This window comes from Castanea sativa, chromosome 3 (genome assembly GCF_040712315.1).
Source record: "Castanea sativa cultivar Marrone di Chiusa Pesio chromosome 3, ASM4071231v1".
Lineage (NCBI taxonomy): Eukaryota > Viridiplantae > Streptophyta > Magnoliopsida > Fagales > Fagaceae > Castanea > Castanea sativa.
In genome coordinates, this window is record NC_134015.1 from 54,309,341 (window position 1) to 54,329,808 (window position 20,468).

At 33.4% G+C, this 20,468-nt stretch overlaps 1 protein-coding gene and 1 long non-coding RNA gene across 2 annotated transcripts; one reads left to right on the plus strand and one right to left on the minus strand.

Annotated features, from left to right (window-relative positions):
* The first annotated feature begins 652 nt into the window (after positions 1–652).
* LOC142629402 (uncharacterized) lies at positions 653–3,035 on the plus strand. Its single transcript, XR_012843048.1, has 3 exons — positions 653–826; positions 1,753–1,820; positions 2,705–3,035. It is a non-coding gene; the product is annotated as an uncharacterized LOC142629402 (long non-coding RNA).
* A 2,246-nt stretch (positions 3,036–5,281) lies between these two features.
* Positions 5,282–18,889, minus strand: LOC142629180 (uncharacterized). The gene is made up of 11 exons (XM_075803153.1): positions 18,381–18,889; positions 12,450–13,548; positions 12,062–12,337; positions 11,600–11,960; positions 10,863–11,455; positions 9,940–10,698; positions 9,008–9,657; positions 8,752–8,905; positions 7,841–8,674; positions 6,077–7,348; positions 5,282–5,890 (listed from the first exon to the last, which is right to left on the minus strand). Exons 1-11 carry the CDS (start codon positions 18,887–18,889, stop codon positions 5,282–5,284), a joined length of 7,116 nt encoding a protein of 2,371 aa, XP_075659268.1.
* Between the last annotated feature and the right edge of the window lie 1,579 nt (positions 18,890–20,468).

A 20,468-nucleotide genomic window follows, 5' to 3' on the forward strand; every position in this document is an offset into this window, starting at 1 on the left:
ATTCGATAGCTAGTATCTATCGAGGTTTAAAAGCTGCTGAAACCCGTGGCTCGACAACTAGCTCGATAGATGGCTATCTATCGAGGTTTATGAAACTTAGTTTTTCAGGATTGTTTTTCATCCAATCCGTGAGTATGTGTTTGAGCTTTCTTTTCTCACAACCCTAAACATATATAAGGATTATTTTAAGGACCGTATCAGGTTGCACAGCCAAGAGCACAATTGCATAAATGCATAATTCCTCAAGTGTAACCGGAAACCTAGTGTAACACCCCAACCTAATTGCATAATTAAATTCATGAGTTTATATGTTTGTTATTACCTTAATTATTTTAAGTGCATTAAAACTTTGCTATTGTGATATTATAGAAGACATATGCTCTTTTAATGTTGTAGAAAAGAAATTTTATAAAGATAAGGATATATATATATATACACACACACACACACACACACACACACACGTATATGCAAAGTTATATTGTCATTGGGCCTTTCTTGAAATATAAGTTTATATGGGGTGAAATGAAATATAAGTTTATATGGGGTGAAAAGTATAAATGCCAAAAGTGGAAAAGAGTGGGAAAAAGTGGTCTTTGATTTTTCTCCTATGCTATACACGTATAAGCCCTCAAAGTCAATTCCTCATCTTTTCCTTTGCTGTACCAGAAGCTTCTTGCTTCATTTCTCTTGCTTTTTCTTTTCTTTCTCTCTTTGCTTTCACATGGCAAGACCTCTCTCTCTCCCTCTCTCACCAAAACAATAAATCTCACTCTAAAGAAGGATTTAAGAGCCTAAAACTAAAGTTTCAGCTTCAAATTGGTGGGTAAGTAATTAAAACTTTATTTGATTTTAGAGTATTTTGATAGTTTAATTGTTTTCCCTTATTTGTTCTCAAATCTGATTTTAGGGGCTAAACTTGTGATGCTGTTTTTGTAAGTTGAAAGTTTGATGGTGTTATGGTCTATTGGATGCTTAATAAGTCATTTTAATGTTTATTGTATTGGTATAAAAATACCCAAATGAATTGAAGACCATTTAAATTTAGTTGATGAATTTTGTATCAACATGCACTGAAGCTGTCACTGTGACAGATTTGATGTTCACTACAATAAAATTCTGTATTAAATCATTTGCTGTGAATTAGGATGCTAGGAGTAGTTTTTATGAATCCTAAGACACATATGGTTGTTTTGAAAGTGGTCTCACTGTATTTGGATTAATAAAAAAATAATGGTTTAATTTCTAATTTGCATAAATTTCTGTCAGGACAGATTTGAGCACGTTTCCTTGTACGATTTTTAATAAATTATGGTTTTATTCTTTGACTTTGAAATTTATACGGTATATATTAGACATACAGGGGAATAGCTCTGTAAAATTTCATGACAATTGGATGTGTTTTGACAGCCCATTAGAATTTTACAAATGGGGAATTTTGCTCCTGAAATGATCAGTAAACAGTGTAGGATAACTATGACTTTGTAGATTTAATTTTGAAGTTAGGGTAAAGGTTTTGAGCTATAATTTAATGTGCTTATCTTTTGGTATGTTTAGATCATATATGAATTTTTATGGCTTGGTTTCTCTGTGTTTTGATGTGTTATGAGTTTGGTGATTGTACCTTGTTTTAGGGGAAACTCTATGTGATGGGAATTAAGATTTTACTAAGTTGAGAGTTAGGTTGTGTTTGAGGTATAAGTTTATATTTTAGGAAGAGTTGTTTGTAATAAGTCTTGGTCTTTCATTTAGGTGATGAGAACGAGAACACGGACACTTGAGCTCCTCTGGTACAAATCTCTCGCGTCTTCTGTTTTCAGGTAAGGAATTTGTGACATGTGCGTTTGATAAGTATAAGGACTATTTAGAAAACTATAATGTATTAAAATCTTTTAACTAGAGATATTACATATAAGCATGATTCAAGTAAAGATTTATGTTCGTGACTTATTGAATCCTATATATATATATATATATATATATATATATATATATATATGATAATTTTAGCATATTGATGCTATTACTCATATCACGAACATAATGTTTAAAGAAAGAATTGGATATGCTACTGTTATTAAATAGTTATGTAAAAGTATACTATTTGAAAAGTATAGTTTTTAGTTATTCCATTGTCATGATCTGAACTCAGCCAGAAGGGGTTATAGTACTAGTATTTCCATGGAGATTCTGTTTGGCCATTAAAAGTGGGACTGGCTCTGTTGTACCCACCCTTGTTGGTAACCGCCAACTTGTGGAGGATGTCAACCTACCCCCATGGTTGAAAGTATGTATTATGATATGATTCCGGAATTACCTAGCATTGTGGGGAATACTGGATGCCTGGCACTAAGTGCTGGAAGCCTCCCAAAGTTGTGACAGACTTACAATTGGACTAACTAATATGTATTATAAAAGAGCTATTAAGCTATTTGGAAGTTACAAGAAAAGTATGATGATAAGAAAAGTATGTTGAATTATGTTTAAGTTCCTTATCATGTTCTTTTAATATTATATGAAAGGAAAATAAAGTATTTTCATTTGAAAGTTCATAAGTTAATTTAAGAACAATATGAATAGTATGAAGGCTATTTTATCAAAGCTGGCATATCCATAAAATAGTTGATTTACATGCATTTTTATCAAAGGCCCCTGGAGCTTAAAAACCTTACTGGGCTTCGCAGCTCACCCTATTATATTTCAGTGCACAGGTTCTTCCTGGAAGCAGCGAGAGTATTAGAGGTGGCAAGATTCTATGATTCTCTTTTGTTTATATTGTATAGTCTCTTTTTGTTGTATAGTAGTTTAGCTCTTTTGATGTATAAGAGGGATTAAGATGTACTTGATCCTTTGAGCACAGATGTAATTCTGAACTTTAGTTTGGTTTGAACTCCAGTGGTATGTCTTTGGGGTTGGGTTTGTAAATAAGAGTTTTTGCTAAAGGTTTAGCTATGTAATATTTGCACGAATACCTGAAGTTTCAGCCAAGTGGCAATCTTGCAAAGTTCAAATGAAATGAATTTTCAAGGTTTTCACATTTTTGTATATTATGGCTTTTATGCAAGAAAATAAGCAGGTATACAGGAAACAATTCTTGATAAGCACCTTCTGTTTAGGTTGGTTCGTGTTAGTATTAAGGTAAACTTGATATTAATATGCCGGTCATGCTCTAAATTCTGAAGTACAGGTTTGGGTCGTGACACCTAGTTTGTCCTAGTTCTTGAAGAAGCTACAGTGTTTGTACACCGTAGAGTTTTGTGACCGAGCAACTTCGTGATCTTCATGTGTTGAAGAACAGAAGAACTTTGCAGTCAACCTCCTTCTTAAGTTGGTGATCAAGTCACATACTAGGATTCGTACATCTTTTAGTTAGTCACATATTGTGAGCCGTGCTGTAATACAAGGAGAGATTGTCACTACGAAACAAGTCCAATTGGGTATTGGGGTAAGGGTTCAACTGTACGTTGGTGTAAGGTACTAGGATTCCTTTACTTGTAATCGCTTGTTTTGATAATAGTGGATTCTCGAGAGTAGTGACCTTAAAATCACCCGGTGGAGTTTTTGCCATGTAGGTTTTCTCCATTCGTAAACAAATCACCGTGTCAAATTTAATTTTTGTTGCATTTAGTTATTTGGTGATTTGTTTGTGCTACCACGCTCATTGCATGTAATTGAACCTAATTAATTTATTTGGCTAATTAATTAGTTAATTCATCACAAAGGGTCAATATATTTTTGGCCTATCAAAACTTGTTGATTTTCTTATAAACATATGTATTATTATACCCTATTGCTAGTGAAATTGCTTGAATGAGATGGTAGCTAAATAGTAATGGATAATTCAGTGAAAAACACGACGGTATTATAATATGTAAGAGGGAAATAGAACCAAAGTAAAATTGGTGTCTATGAAGTAGATGCATAAAGCTAGTCACCTTGATTTGAAAACAATATTTAAAACTCATGGCACCTAAAATTGGACTTGGCTTGGTCCAATATTTTGAACCTGTCAAGATCATGACACGTGGTTAAAAGTGGACACATGTCATAATTTTGACGGGTTCGTTACACAAACCATTGAATCCAATCTTTGTCCACTAATATTAATTTACTATGGATGATACACTTGATAAATGTTAACTTTTATAGGTACATATTGTTTTTCTCTATTATTATTATTATTATTACATTTTTAATAACTTTTTGTGCCAACACCTGAGAGATGTGTGACAAATTACTTATTAGTTTGTCTGTCTTTAATTTAAGTTCAAATGAATCAAATCTCTCCTCCAACCAAAAGCTTTGTAGTTCAGTGGTACTGAATGATCTCCTTTATGAAAATATCAATAATTCAAAAACAAAAAAAAAAACTTCTATTCACCATAATTCGAATCCTTATTCCCTCACTTGTTGTAAAAATTTGTAAAAAAAATCTCCTCTCCTCCACTTGGTAACAATTGCATTATTATAAAAATAATTCAAAAAAAATTGTCCATCTTTTCCCCCAAGCACAATCTTCTATCCACCATTTTACTTTCCTTTTCCCTTCCTTATTATTATTATTATTATTATTATTATTATTATTTTAAAGCAAACAATAAATTATTGTTAAAAATCAATAACAATAAACAAAGAATTTCAATTTATTAAAAATCAATAACAATGAACAAAGGAATTACTTGGGTATTTTCACTATTCGGAAGCACTTATTTCTCAGTAAATGCTTATGCACCTAGGCTACTCACAGAAACCTGACTAAGCGAATAGGCTCCAAATGTTTCTTAAGATGACAACCTTATTCCAATCAGCTACTATATACAAATTCAATTGAGCCTACCTTCTTAACTTCTTAACTCTGTGTGGGCAATTATCACCTTACAGAAAGTGATTCCAACATGTGTAGAAGTCGCATTATCGTTTATGATAATTGTTTTCTACTCAATTATCTCAACTAGAGATCACTTTCTAGTGATTACTACGTGAACATGCATTTATTCCCTTAAAACGAAGAAAATGTCCAAACAAAGAGTTCATTTATAATCGTTACTTCCAATAAAATTAAAGCATATTTTTAACAGCTCACTATTAGTGACAACGCCTTTGTTGCCTCCTATTAATGCAAAACCTAAAGATAGTGCTCACATTAGTCCAAGGAACAAGAAACTCGAGACCAATATTTGAGTTAACTAAACAGCAGAGATTATGAGTGTCTAGTTAGACTTGTAATTGAGAACAGAAGGGAGAACTGCTAAGAAAAGCAGCAGAACAATAAGAGGAGATGCTATTCTAGCACATGCTTGCCTTTCTCTTTAAGCATGGAGAGGTTTTGCTTATTTCTCTTTCTACTTTGAGCCGTCAAATGAAGGATGAGACCCCAATTGTCAGACAATGAGGCCAAGCCGTGCCTTGTAGTTTGCTTAAACTCTTCCTCATCATGCTGGTGTACAAGACGGAGTCCACACTTCACCGCTGTCAAGTCTGGGCAATCGCTAACAATTGAAGCCTCAATGTGATTACATTGATTCAACCAATCTGGAAATGAGCTACGTGGTATATAGGATAGCCACATGAATCCACCTAGATGTAACAACATGACATCTTCTTTAGTAAGGCAATAGGCATGGAGTGGTTCCAAAGAACCAACATTGCTTTCCAAATGACAATAAAGATGATGAGCATTTTCTGAATTAAGAATGTCTAGGATGGCAGTAGGATCCTTGATGTTGACTGAGAAAGAAACACATAGAGCGAGTCCCCTCCAAGTACTATCATCATATAAATTTGGAGGTAGATGGATTGTCACTGGTGGCTCGCCACTACGATGGTTGAACCACTCAAGAATTTCACTTGGAGGAAAACAAGAATTATACACCAAACTTCGATCAAATTCCTGTAAAATAGGAACATGATGTTCAATGAGAGAGAATTTTTCCAACAATTCAAAATTGTTAAAATCAGTAAAAGAGGGGGTGATTCAACTATGGCTCTCCTTATAAGGGGGATTAGACAATGCCACTGATGACTGAACTAGAAGGGAGCTTGACAGTAATTTTAAAAAAAATAGTTAATTTGTTACCTTTAAATCACTTTTGCTGAGTTGATTATCAGGGTGTTGATCTTCAAGATAGATGCTATCTCTACTGCTTTGCTCCGGGTAAATGGGTCTTCTCAACCTTCCAAGGTTCGGATCCTCATAAGAACAACCAGCTTCATTCTTTGGCTTATCATTTGGAGAATCACTAGCTAATGATTGATGGATGAGTTCCATATTGTAAAAAGGCACGGTAGAGCACTTAATGATCGTTTTCTCAAACTCTTCCACATCTTGATGGTATAAGAAACGTTGCCCACACTTCTTCACCATCAAATCTGGGAAGTCGCTTCCAATTGAAACCTCAATCTGACTGCTCTGATTAAAAAAATCTGACAATGACCCACGAGGTATGTAGTATAGCCAAATGAATCCCTGTATATTTAACCACGTGAAGTTCTCTTCAGTGATTTGATAGAGAAGGGGAGATTCTAGGCTACCTTTCTCAGCATCCAAATGACAAATAAGGTGGTGGGAAATGTCTGAATCCAGATTAACACTTGTGATAGTTGGATGCTCATTGACTGAAAATGAAGCACATAAAACTAGTCCTATCCAAGTACTAGCATTACTGAAATTTGAAGGTAGCTGGATAGACAGAGAAGGGCCTGTACTTTGATGCATAAACCATTCCGGAATTTCACTTTGAGGAAAACAGTTATTCATAGATAATGTTTGAGTTGAGGATGCTTTTGAGGATGATTTTAATGGTCGGTGTTCCACTAAATCTTCACGAATGATGTCCCAATTGTCATAAAGTGAAGCCCTCAAGTGGAATCGAATTTGCCAAAACTCTTGTTCATCTTGTAGGTACACAAGACGAAGTCCAAACTTCCGTACAATCCAGCCTGGCCAGTCGCTTGCAATTGAGACCTCTATGTGGTTGCATTGATTTATCTTATCTGAAAGGCACCAATATGGTATATAGGATAGCCAAATGAATCCATGTAGATGTAACCACTTGAGTTCTTCTTTAAAGGTGCTATATACATGGAGAGGTTTCAAACCACCTATATCCATATCAAACAGACAACTAAGGTGGTGGGGAATTTCAGTTTCCAGATTGTCAAGAAACTCAGTTGGATACTCTTGTACTGAAAATGCAGCACATATAGCAAATCCCAGCCAATTAGAATCATTATGCAAATTTGAAGGTAACTGGATTGCCATTGAGGATCCAGAAGCGTAATGGCTGAATAACTCTGGAATCTTAGTTGGGGGGAAACAACGATCGTATGGATAGTGTAAATGAAATTCCTGTAAAATAGATATATTGACAAGTATTCAGTAACACACAATGATCGGAAAATTTCAACAAAATATAAATTTAATAATTATAGACTTATAGTAGTCAAAATTTGATAAGCGTTTATCAATTGATGGGATAAATATAAGAGGTTTCATAAAGAATTTTTATAAAATTTAAACTCAATTAAAAAATACATATTAGAATAATGACGTGGAAATATATGAACTTCCAAAACCCAAAACCTTTCGTAAAAAAATTTGGACTTTCAAAAATTTATGGGATTATATCAGAATTATAATAAAAAAGCTCTTCACAAGTGCAACATGTGTATTCAAAAGTTAGATGTTTGAAGTTCATTATTTTTTATTTGATCTTATTAGTTTAAGTTTTTAAAACTTATTATAATTAATGTATAAGAGTATTTTGGATCATTTATAAAAGAGACACCAAAGAAGTTGTAAATTAGACATATAAAGGTCATGAGAGAAACAGAGAGGTACCTCAGAGCGTTCTCGACGATGACAATAATGGGTTGGCCCCCCGGCATCAATGAATTTTTGATAGCAAGTTGCACAAACTTTTTCCTGATAATGTGGCACTCTCAATGTCCCATTATATCTGCCAGTTCCACTGGTTTCTCCCTCACCTTCATCATCATCATCATCATGGCTCTGCTGCTTTATTTTTTCCTGAAGCCCTCTCAATGTCCCATTAGATCCACCAGTTCTGCTGGTTTCCCCCTCAACATTATCATCATCATGGCTCTGCTGCTTTGTTCTAGATTGATGAGCAGTAAATTGATGGATGAGATCGGAATTATCAGAAAACATGGTTGAGCATTGGACTAATGTTTGCACCAACTCTCCCACATTTTGCTGGTACACAAGACCGTAACCACAGTTCTGCACCATCAAGTCTTGGCTATCACTACCAAATAAAGCAGTTAAGAGATTGCCACAATTCAACTTATCTGAAAATCGAGCATGAGGTACATGCATGATCCAAATGAATTTACGTTGCTTTAACCAAATAAATTTGTTGTGTTCAGACTCAGTGATGTAATGTTTATTTGACACCGTCCAGCTGCCCATGTCACTTCTCAAAGAACAAGAAAAGCCATGAGAAATTTCTGTAGCCGAATTGTCAAGAATGAGCGTTGGATGCTTGTGCACTGTGAATGTAGCAAATAGAGTAATTCCTACCCAATCAGAATTAGTATAAAGATTTGGAGGTAGCTGGATTCTCAATAAAGAACCACTTTGATGGCAAAACCACTCCGGAATTTCACATTTAGGAAAGCAATCATTATAAATATAGCGTTGTCTAGAGTAGCCCTGTAAAATAGAAAATATGGAGCTTCATGAGAGAGTGAGAGAGACACAGTGAGAGTGTGAGTGTGAAAGAGAGAGACCTGAAAGTAGCTTTGAAACCAATGCTCAAGGCCTCTATTGATACAATTACTGAGTTCATTCTCATCCAATACGCTTAACTGGATAGAACTGGAGTTTGAATCTCTTGTAGCACCCCCGATACCTGAGTCTATTCCAAGTAAAGCACAAACCCACCTGCATAGAAAAGAAAACATTAATTAGTTAGGCTTAGAAGCTTCTAGCAATAATGTATGCATTCAAGTTTGAAATAGAATTGTTTGTGCTGGTATATATAACCTTTGCAATGGAAATGAGTAACCAAAATTACTGGGCCTTTGTTCTTCCAATGGATTGCAATCACTGTATTCAGCCTCAGGAACATAGCATGGCAAATTGTCCACTTGATCTACGAGACTTTGGTAATAATGTTGATGATAAATATTCGGACTTGCTAATATACAGTCATCAACAATTGTTTGGACAAACCCTTCCAAGTCTTTCTCGTACACTAGATGGATTCCACACATTTCAACATTCAATCCTGGACTAAAAGCTCCAAATGTAGCCCAAATGCAACACTGCTGGTTCAACTTATCCGTGAAAAACACACGTGGTATGTGTAGTACCAAAAGTCTATGTGACTCAAGAAAAATGTCTCTAGAAAGGGGAAAGATTATAACCGGATTGGGATATTTGTCATTAGTACCCAAATAACAATGGAAATTGTGAGAATTTTTTGAATTCAAGTCCTCGTAGGAAACAGTACTTGGATGCTTCTGCACAGCATAACGAGCACACACGGAAAATCCAATCCAGCTCTTATCATCATACAAGTTAGGTGGCAGATGGATCATAATGAAAGGCTCCAAACTATGATACTTGAACCAATACAGTGATTTACTAAGTGGAAAAATGTATTTATACATTTTGTTTTGAGCATTGTTTACCTGTAAAATGTAGAAATATGGTTAGTGATCAGTGAGACCGAGAAAGAATGACAGGCAGAGTGGTATAAGGATCCTCTCTATTTGAAGTGAATCCATTTTATTGTTCACATTGAATGTTACAAATCTAAGGGTGTATAGAGTGTTGCATCATTTAAAATTTTAGCTAATGTGACTGTTAGATCCAATAAATAAAATCTCGACTGTGAAATGGACTTTCTCCATTTTACTCAAAATAGAGAGGATCTTTTTCAGGCAGACAAGCAGATAAACCGATAAACCAACCTCATAGCATCTTAAAAACAATGCTTGTAGATCTCTTTTCAGTTGGATGATCGAGCCACTTCCACATTTGGCTGATTCAATCCCTTGTTGAGTGCATTCTTCTATTTGATTCGAGAATGCACCCATTGAAGTACACTCTGGTTCCAATAGATTGGACTCACTAGATTCTGCTGCACCAGCACGCCTTCGTGAATTGAGCATCTCTATATTTTCATGACAAATTGGATGACTGTCTTTCAAATTCTGAGAGTAGTGCCCACTTATTGCTTGTTCAAACTCTACGAAATCTTGCTCATATAGTAGGTGCCCTGCACATATTTTCACCTGCATGCCAGGGCTGCGGGATGTAATTGAGGGCTCAATAAAGCTCCATTTATTGGACAAGTTGGACTGCATTGAGAAAAACACACGTGGTATATATACCCAAAACCCCCTTGGCTGATCAATAGGAATAGATATAGTGATTCGTTGGACTAAGGGTTGTTTTACACCACCATCATCGGCCTCAAAATGTACATCAATTTGGTGAAGCTTGTCGGAATCACAAAAAGAATCAAAGCCGCCAGAAGTCCTTGAATTTGAATTCAAATGTTCATCATGAACAGCAAAGAAACACAGAGCACATCCCATCCAGTCGCCATTAGCATCCAAATTTGGAAGCAATTGGAGTATAGAGTCATTGGCAATCGGAAAGTTGAACCACTTTAGAACACCAATTGTTGCAATTCCATAAAGGACACGGGCAAAATAAGTATCTAACTGAAAAAAAGAAAAAAAAAAAGAAAAAAAGAGTTAAATGTGTGTGAGTATGTATTAATAAGTTACCAATTGTCTCAAAAGCTTAATTTGTTAGGAAATGATGAATTTAATCATTTAATATTTATTCTAAAATGTACATGAGTGTGTGTGAGAGACAATCTGACCTCTAGCCCTCTTTGAAGCAATGAATAACTTAGCGGATCCGGCAAAGAGATCTTGTGAGTTTTGTTGCCTTCTAGATCAGGCGATCTAGAGCAATAAATTATAGCAGGTCCTGTTTCACTTGAAGTCCATACGTTAACTTCATTAGAATCAGTTTCCAGTGAGGCACAACCATTAGCCACTACAGCAAATATACTTATTGGAAGCTTTGGCAAAGACTTAAGCCGACTACAGTTGTTTACAGTAAGATGTCTAAGCTGAGACAGTTCAGAGATGCTATCAGGTAAGCTTGTAAAGTCGTTTCCACTTAGATCTAAATACTGTAGTGAGGATAAGCCACTAAAATCATTGGGAATTTCTCCATCTAATAAGTTGCAGTTACGTAAATCTAGTACTGTCAAAGAGCATAAACCTGAGAACGAAGTAGGTAGCATCAAGCTAATATCAGGACTCGGCAACAAACAATTGAGGAGCCATGGTTTAGGAGGTGGACCTTTACATCCATGAAAGGATAACAATTTAAGGTTCTTCAGAAGCAAAATGGAGGATGGTGCCTTTCTTATGGCAGTTCCACTTATATCAAGCTCTTCCAGGCCTTCAGCATCGCCAAGATTCTCAGGCATTTCGCCAAGTTTTGAGCAGCCAGATAAAGTGAGAGTTTTTAAAGACAGCAAACTACAAATGACACCTGGAAGACTCGAAAGATGCTTGCAGTTGCTTAGATTAAATAAAGTAAGGCCAGTTAAGCGCTCCATTGACAATGGTAGTTTTCTTATAGCAGTCCCATCCAAATAAAGATGCGTCAAATGTGTCATATCTCCCTCAATCTCAGGAAACTTTTCAAGTCTTGAACAACCAGAAAGAATAAAAATTTCAAGAGACTCCATGCTGATCTTGCATGGGAGGCTGTAAAGACTTTTGCAATCTTTGAGATTCAATAGAATAAGATGTTTGAGATTTCCAATTGATGCATGAAGCTTAGACAATTTTGCACAACCTTGAAGAATCAATTTTTCAAGATTTGGAACTCCACTGAAGTCAGGAGTCATGATCAAGTTTTGAGAATCACTAAGGTCAATGAGCTTTAGCCTCTTTAAACTCTGAATAAAGAAAAAACAACCAAATGGAGCATATCAGACAATTATGAGCATAATTTAAGAGAAGGAAAAAAAAAATACTCTTGCATTAGTCAAAATATTACCTTGATTCCCTTCCATAGTTGTTTGATGCGGCTACAACACATAATGAGTTCAACAAGTTTTTCCGGCTCGAAACTTATTGGTATGGATTCTAGAGGATATCCATGCCATTCCATAAAATGCAACTCATTAGAAAGATAATTGAGGTCTTGAGAAACGTGCACATTATGGATTTCAAGCAGTCTAAGTCTTGTCATCTTTGAAAATGCTTTGGCGTTCAAGTGTATCTCTTCTTGTGGAGGAGTGTGTAGGGCTATGGTTTCAACTCTTTCTGTTCCCTATTAACCAAGAACAAAGATGAAGTGTAGTGCACGAAATTAACATGAACTTACTTCAATTGCATAGAAATATACACATAAGAAAGCTTAAAATTCTGCATAATCAACTTACTGTGCTATATTTCAGTACATCAAGGACATCCTCCTTGAGCCACAACCTACTACGACTACCAGGCTGTTCAGGGGACTCACGATGAACAATTTGCCGACCCAATTCTTGTAATAAATCATGCATCCACAAATTTCTCCCTAAGATGGTTATGAGAGATTTTTCCACAAGAACATCTATATCAATGTTTGGCGCATAATGGGGAGTTTGGAGTATATTTGTTACACGATCTTTGTCCTTTCCTTTGAAAAAACAGGCAATATCTAAAAATATTTTTTTCTCTATTTCTTCCAAGCCATCAAAACTTATCTGGAGTGTATCCAAAATTTTTTTTTGAGGAGCTTCTTTTAGTCTACCTAGGGCACTTTCCCATGCATCAGGTTTTCTACATTTCAAGAAGGAACCCAAAACTTCAAGAGCCAGAGGAAGGCCTTGAGCATAACATATCGCTTTCTTGGACAACTCCACATAACCTTCTGAAGGATGGTCTTTCTTGAAGGCTTTTCGACTAAATAGTTGAAGAGCTTCATCACTATTCAATTCCTTAGCCTTGTATATTTCAGCTTCAGCCACATCATGATTAATCAATAGATGTTGATCTCTTGTTGTTATAATGACTCTACTCCGTTGACCAAACCAAACTCGTTCGCCTGCTAGTGCTTCTAGTTGATCAAGTTGATCCACATCATCAAGAACAATAAGAACACTTTTATAACATAATCTTTTCTCTATCACATTGCTTCCCCATTGAACATCTGAAAAATCAATATTTCTTTCAAACAAGATATCAGAAAGAAGTTGTTTCTGTAAATGAACAACACCATGTTTTTCACATTCTTCTCTAACATTGGCAAGAAAGCTGCTGCCTTCAAAATGATGACGAAATCTATCATAAACAACTCGTGCTAGAGTTGTTTTGCCCAACCCCCCCATTCCCCAAATCCCTATAAAGCGAACATCTTTCAACCCCATGCCTAATAAATTCACCAGTTCCTCCATACGAGAGTTTATTCCAACAAAATCCTTGTGGACAATTGAGTATGTAGAAATCAATTTATTAGATATCTTTCTAACTATTTCTTCAACAACGTTTGCCTCATATCTGCAACGAACACAGGACAACAATTTGTTGAGTTAGCAAAGGCCATAAAGAGAGCAAAGATTCAGCAAATCAGTTGTCCTTGCTTATCAAAGCATTTCTACTATATGTGATCTAAGCAGTATTCTCATAAAATTAAAAAAAAATCTACATAGTGGTATTGGGCAAGAATGGTTGAAATATGCCAATATCTTTAAATATGAAATTTATAACCTTAATAAAGTTTTTGAAATTGAAAATATAATTGCAGTTATTCCTGGATTATTTCATCACAACATGTCAAAATTAGACCAGGCAAAGTGGGACTTGAACTCATTAACCTGATTAAACCCAAATTATATATATATATATATATATATATATATATGAATATGGATCGGGTTTTTTTGGACCATGAAAAAACGAGTCAATTCAATCTTGTGAAAGTTCAGGTCAGGTCAACTTGCAAGTTGACGATTTTTTAACAACACATGAACTTTTCATTTTGAGTCCTATTTTGTTCTTTTCTTCCTTTTTTTTTTTTTTTTTTCACTTCTACTTATTTAATTTCCTTTATAGAATAGTCATAGTTATAAAAAATATAGTTCTTTATTGACATGTGTTTATTGAATACTAATTTATATTAAAATTTTATGGACAAAACTTAGATATAGTACCTTAAGTATTGTTCTTTAGGTTTCCCGCTTAAGATTCAGTTATGTGGCTACTTAACTTAAAAATACACATTCATCCTATTAGAAAAAATTCACATGGCAAAATCTTAAAAATGGAACTTAAGGAACAGCACCTAAGTGTTGTACCTGAGTCTTCCAAAAATTTTATATTGGAGTTGAAAATATTGACAATATTACTCTACCAACTTAGTGTCTGTTTGGCAAGATTATTTTTGCCAACTTATTATACTATTTAGCTTATTTTTGCTACTATTCATGGGTCCTACTGCACTTTTTGATGCTATTTATAGCTTCCACTGTAATATTTCAGCTAACTTTTACTTTTATTTACAGTATTTTTAGCAAAAAAATTTCAGTTTTAGCAAAATAAGCGGATCTCAAACAGACCCTTAGTGTATAATTCTCAAGTAAATTGAGATGTAATTCAAATTAATTATTTACTTATTTTTCTTTTTCCCAATATGTTATATTTTATTCATAACATTTTATATATTTAGTTATCTTTGAAGATAATCTAAGTTTATCTATAAAAGAAGACTAAATTGCAATTTGCATCATCTAACTTCTACCAAAATTCAATTCAATTCTCTAACTTCACTTCCATTCAATTGAGTACTCTAAATTTTAAATTTTGAAATTTATTCAATTAAGGTCTTCGGTTAGGCTTTTTTTGGGACTTATGATCATAAGGGAATAGAATGAAAATGAAAAATCATAAAGAAATGGAAATGAATGGAAAAGAAAGGAATGAAATTGAATTAAATAACTTTGTTTGGATGTTTTAAATAAAAGAACGGAAATGAATGGAGTGTAAATAACCTTATTTGAGAGTAACATAGAAAGAAATAAACGGAATCATTTTATGAAAATATTACCATTAGATCCCTATTTAAAATAAATAACTGAATATATAGGAGTATTTTGAGAGTTTTAGTAAAAAATTAGAATGGTTACATTCTCTCCATTAAAACTCTCTCAAATAAAGGGAGAGAAGAATATTCTAAAATTATTTTTTTTCATTCATTTCCATTTAATTTTATTCCATCCTCCTAAACAAGTGCTTCAGACCATATTGTTATTGTCGCCAAAAACATTTTTTAAAATTAAAAAATCTAAAAAACTAATACAGACTTTTTAAAATGCATGTGACATCTATGCGATGAAGGTGGTGGACAAAGAGGCCTTGGTGAAGAAGAAGAAGAAGGTGTAGAGAGCAGAGATGGAGAGGAAAATGCAGGACCATCCATCCTTTTTTGCCTAAGCTCCACGCCGAGTTTGAAGCCTCGCATCTCTGTTGCATTGTCATGGAGTTTTGCTTCGACGGGGACTTGCATCCCTAGCGCCACAAACAAATTGTCGGTGATAGAGAAGGGCGTAATGTGTGGAAGTTGTTTGTTTGTTGGGAAAATTATGGAAAGGTAAGGAAAAGTTGTTTTGGAAAAAAATATTGTATAGAAAATTTGTTGGAGTTTTTTTTTTTTTTTTTGGGGGGGGGGGGGTTTAATATATATATATATATATATAATTTTTTTTTTTTTTTGTATTTATGTATTCTAGAGGAGATTTAAAAAAAAAAAAATTTCCTTTCCCTTTTTTTTTTCCTTCAGTTTGGAAAAGAAAAGATAAATATTTTTTTCCCTAATTTATAATTTTTTTAATTAAAATTTTTCAAAATAACAAAACCACGTATTACTGAGCATGAATTGTAATTTAGTGACTGTTTGGATTGGCGTGAACACGCGTTTCACGTCTGCTTTTTTTTTACTAGCGCCTCTTGCACTGTTCATGGGACATGAACAGTAAATTAAGGCAAATGAACAATATTTTATGAGTGTGAACAGTAACCGAAAATTATTATTTTTTATTGTTTTCAGTTTTTAGCAACATAAGCGGTATTCAAATGCACTCTTAACCAATACAAATGAGCTATTATTTTGTGTAATTTTGTTTGTATATTATTTTGGGTAAAAAAAAAAAATGTAAAAGTGAGTCTTTATATAGACGTATCTTTTTTGTAGTATATGCAATAAGAATGCAGGGCAAGTTTAATACTATAATGGGCCCAAGCCCAGTAAGCTAACATGTATACAATACACTAACAACTGACATCGATCATCAATCCTCACAAATCTAATGTAATTGTTTAGGTAATTCATTATAAAGAATTTAAATACAAGAGCTTGTTTTAGCCAAAGTCCAAAGCCAACCAATCGACAACAAAAGAAATTCTATCAAATTAAAAACTTTAGTATTAGGAATTATGTCTCAATTAGACGAAAACATGAACTAAAATAAGCACCACTAGTCAAACAAAAATGTGAGCAAGAAAACCAAAACCCATAAAAGCAACCATCCATTTCCAAGCACATCACTAAATATAGAAACACAGGCATCCAAGTTGCACCAAAATAAAATCAAATGCTCTATCTTTTTTTATCTAGCTTCATTATTGGGTCCACCATCTTTTGGGATTAGAGATAAAAGTGCATTATGATGATGTTAGTTTTATCTACAGAGGGAAAGGGAGAGAGAGGGTGGGATATGAGAATTATAGATATTTATTTTTTGGCAAAATACACCATCTTCCCTTGAATTTCATGAAATGACATTTTTACCTTGAGGTTTAAATAGTGATGGAACCGGAATTTGGGTTTATGGAGAAAAGATTAAAATAAAATATTGAAGAAAAAATTAATTCCAAAAATGTTTATTAATATAAGAAAAAATAGTTAATTTATTAAACAAAAAAAAAATTGATTGATAAAGAAAACATAGTGTAGATGTAACTTTTTTTTTTTTTTGGTAATTGGTTTCAATTTATTATTTGAGCCTAGTATTAGAGGGTTTTTTTTTTTTTTTTTTTGGACAGCACCTAGTAGTATTGGAATTAGTATGACGCCATTGTTATGTTTAGACTACATCATAATTACTTATCAAAAAAAAAAGTTCATCATAATTTAAGTTGACCATAATATTAATATATATATATTTTTTAAAGAAGTAAAACATATAATTTGAATGCTTAAAAGTGAGATGAAAAATAAATTAACTTGGAAGTATTAATAGTATGGTCATATATTCAAAAATTTTAAAATGTTCTATGTATGTGTTTGATTTTCTAAAGTCCTTTAAAAAGCATATAGTAATGTAAAAAAAAGTTTTGAAACAACATGTAAAATTCAAAAAATTGGTTAGAAAAATTGTGAAAACATACCATGTCATAATTTTAATGCTACAAATAAACATTTTTTTCCTTGATTATATTGGGAGAGTTAAAAGACTAAAGTATATAGTAGTTCCAAAGAATTTTGAAAACAACAACATATAAAAATTGGCAGATTGATTAGGGCATATTGCGATAATATATCATGTCATAAATTATTTTTTTTAAGATAATGAAAAAAATTTAATTCAATGTGAATGTATATCATGTTATTATTTTAAGCTTACAAATAAGATTTTTTTTGTGCTTTTGAAGAGTGTTATTTTCAATTAAAAATTTTATTTTAAGAATATTTTATACACACAAAACTGAAATCTTTTTAAGAGGACCTGAGGGAATTTAGGGGTGGGGTTGGGGGCAATGGCGCCCACCCTACTGGTCTAGCTCCACCCCAGATGCAACAGATAAGTTCATCACCGCTTATAACAACACTCTTATATAATTGAATATTCAATTAGAAAGTAATAATTTGAGGGGAGATGAACTTACCTGTATTTAATAGAATTTCAAGAATGAGAGTGTCATATCTTGAAATGTTTGAGAATGAGCGTCATCTTGTGAAACCCCAAAGAATATTGGTGCATTATTTTTTAAAAAATCAAAATACTAAGAATAGGCAAGTTTAGAGGGCATGAATGGAATACTAGCTGTATTTTCTAGTATGGAATTAGACAAGAATGATGGACATGTGACTTGCTATCTTAACAAATATACAGTAACTTATGTGTGATCCATATAATAGTTTTGACTTGAAAATTTATACGAGAAACCGAAACTCATCAAATTCCCTTTGAAGTGTAATTGATTATATGAACTTTGCAAAAGTTAATTATCAAAGTTGGAATTTGGTTGACTTAAATATCACTAGCCAGTAGAAAATCAAAAGCAAAAAGACAAGAAAAGAAAGTGATCGTATGGTGAAGTGAAGAAATTCTTACTTGTCTCGTAAATCCCATCCAGCAATACTAGCAACTTTTGTCAAAGCAGCTTTCCATCTATGTACTTCCTCTATGTTATCTTGATAACACTCTTCATGTTTGGCAAAGGCTTCTCCAAAAGTCTTCCTCAGATTCCTCACATCACTAATATCAATGTAGTGAAAAACAGGCAAAACTATAAGCCTCTCCTTTTCCATGCACTCAACAATCTTTGCTAGTTCAACCAAACACCAACTCGATGAAGCGTAGTCCTGTGAGATAATGACAACAGCAAATCTCGACTCTTCTATTGCTCTCAAGAGCTCTGGAGCAATGAATGTTCCTCGCTCAAGTTTTTCATCATCTCTGAATGTGAATATACCTTTCTGATTCAAAGCAGCATATAAATGATCTGTAAATTTTTTACGGGTGTCACGGCCTCTAAAACTTAGAAAGACATCATATTTAAAGCTAGACATAATAGAAGAAGAAGATGAGGATGATGCACTTTCTGTGCCCATAAAAGCCATCAGATATTAACTTGGTGATTCTTGAACTACAAAAGATATGAATCAAGTAGAAATGAAGCTAAAAACAGAGAGAGAGAGAGAGAGAGAGAGAGAGAGAGAGAGAGGGTCAAGCTGGGGGATGTCACTGCCAACTGCCATGGTTGAATTAGCTCTATATATGTGCAAGTAATTCCCAAATGTCGGTGTTTTAAAAATAAGTGACTTTTGGGTTAAGAAATCTAAATAAGTGACTTTTGGGTTAAGAAATCTGAAGCGTGTTTCAAGTGTGTGAAAAGCATCAATGCTTTGTATCAAAAACAGACAATTGGAACAAAGTAGTCAAAGAACCAAATTTATAAACTTTCATGCATTACAACCGTGTTGTCATGTTGATGTGAAAGGCAGATATTATTCTTTTCTCAATTTTTTTTTTTTTTTTTTTTTTGCTGAATAATTGTTTTCTCAAATTTGCAAACTACTCTTTAGGGGTGTGAAATTCACACTATGAAAAGGAATAAAAGAATATATTAAATGCATGAAATAGCAGAGGATTAAATAATATATATTTTTAGCCGTGTTCAAACTAACAATTGGAACAAAGATGACACAATTTCAGTTACTTATGAAAAAAAAAAAACAGAAAAACAAACAAAGAACAAAATTGTGATTTGAAGTATTGATTTTCAAGTTAAAGATTATGACTTTAAGACACAATTTCAGTTCATAAGTGTGTAATAGTTTTTATCCTATATAATATTGGTACACAAAAGATGGAGATTGATCATATTCTTAAGTTGCCCTCCATCAGAATCAAAAACCAACACAGATATGTTGGAGGCCATAATGCCATGGGTAATGGGTTGTTTAAGAACTAGCATTGGGTCCACTTCTAAAATAATATGTTTATTACCTAACCGCCATGCTAAATTATGACCATATCTCATAGCCCATAATTCTACAATATTATTTGATCCATTGGCCTTACCAATTTCGTAGTCCCTCCCCACTGACCTTTATCGAATTAACTAGAACATTTTCATCTGGTGGTGACCTGGTAATCAGTTTGGTGGTGTGGGGTGCTTTTATTCTTTTCGGCTAGTGGGAAGACAATTATCTGTAAACTATTCGCAAACTCAAGCTATGCGTGAGAATATATAATTACTTTATAATGTGGTATAAAATTTACTGAAGATAATTTTACCTCCTTAAAAATTGAACTATTTCTAAAAGTGTTTTCCATCTCTCTATCTCTACAAATATATTATTCTATTATTTTGAGTTTTTCTTTTTAAGGAAGAAATTGGGAGTATTTAATTGATATATTTCTTTTTATTGAGAAGAGCTATTATTCTTTTTTCAAATGATCTATATTCTTTAAAATTTTGTTATAGCGCATTATGTTTTCCTTTTTTATTTCTACAACTAAATATATTTAAGTTTCAAATTAATTTCAAATTCCAAATTAATTATTTAAATTTCTCATTTTCTTAAAGAGATTGTCATGTTAATAAGATCTCATCAAAAATTTAAAATTATATTACTCAAATAATTGACAGACACATTCAAATATTACAATTTTTATCTTTAATTGTTAAATGTT

Bases quoted from the DNA above. Each gene is read 5' to 3' on its own strand.
- LOC142629180 (XM_075803153.1), bottom strand. From the start codon at position 18,889: ATGGCTTTTATGGGCACAGAAAGTGCATCATCCTCATCTTCTTCTTCT. The intron at 13,549-18,380 runs GTAAGAATTTCT...TGTTCGTTGCAG, and splicing joins GGATGGGATTTACGAGACAA to ATATGAGGCAAACGTTGTTG. The intron at 8,906-9,007 runs GTTATATATACC...TTTTCTATGCAG, and splicing joins TACTCATTTCCATTGCAAAG to GTGGGTTTGTGCTTTACTTG.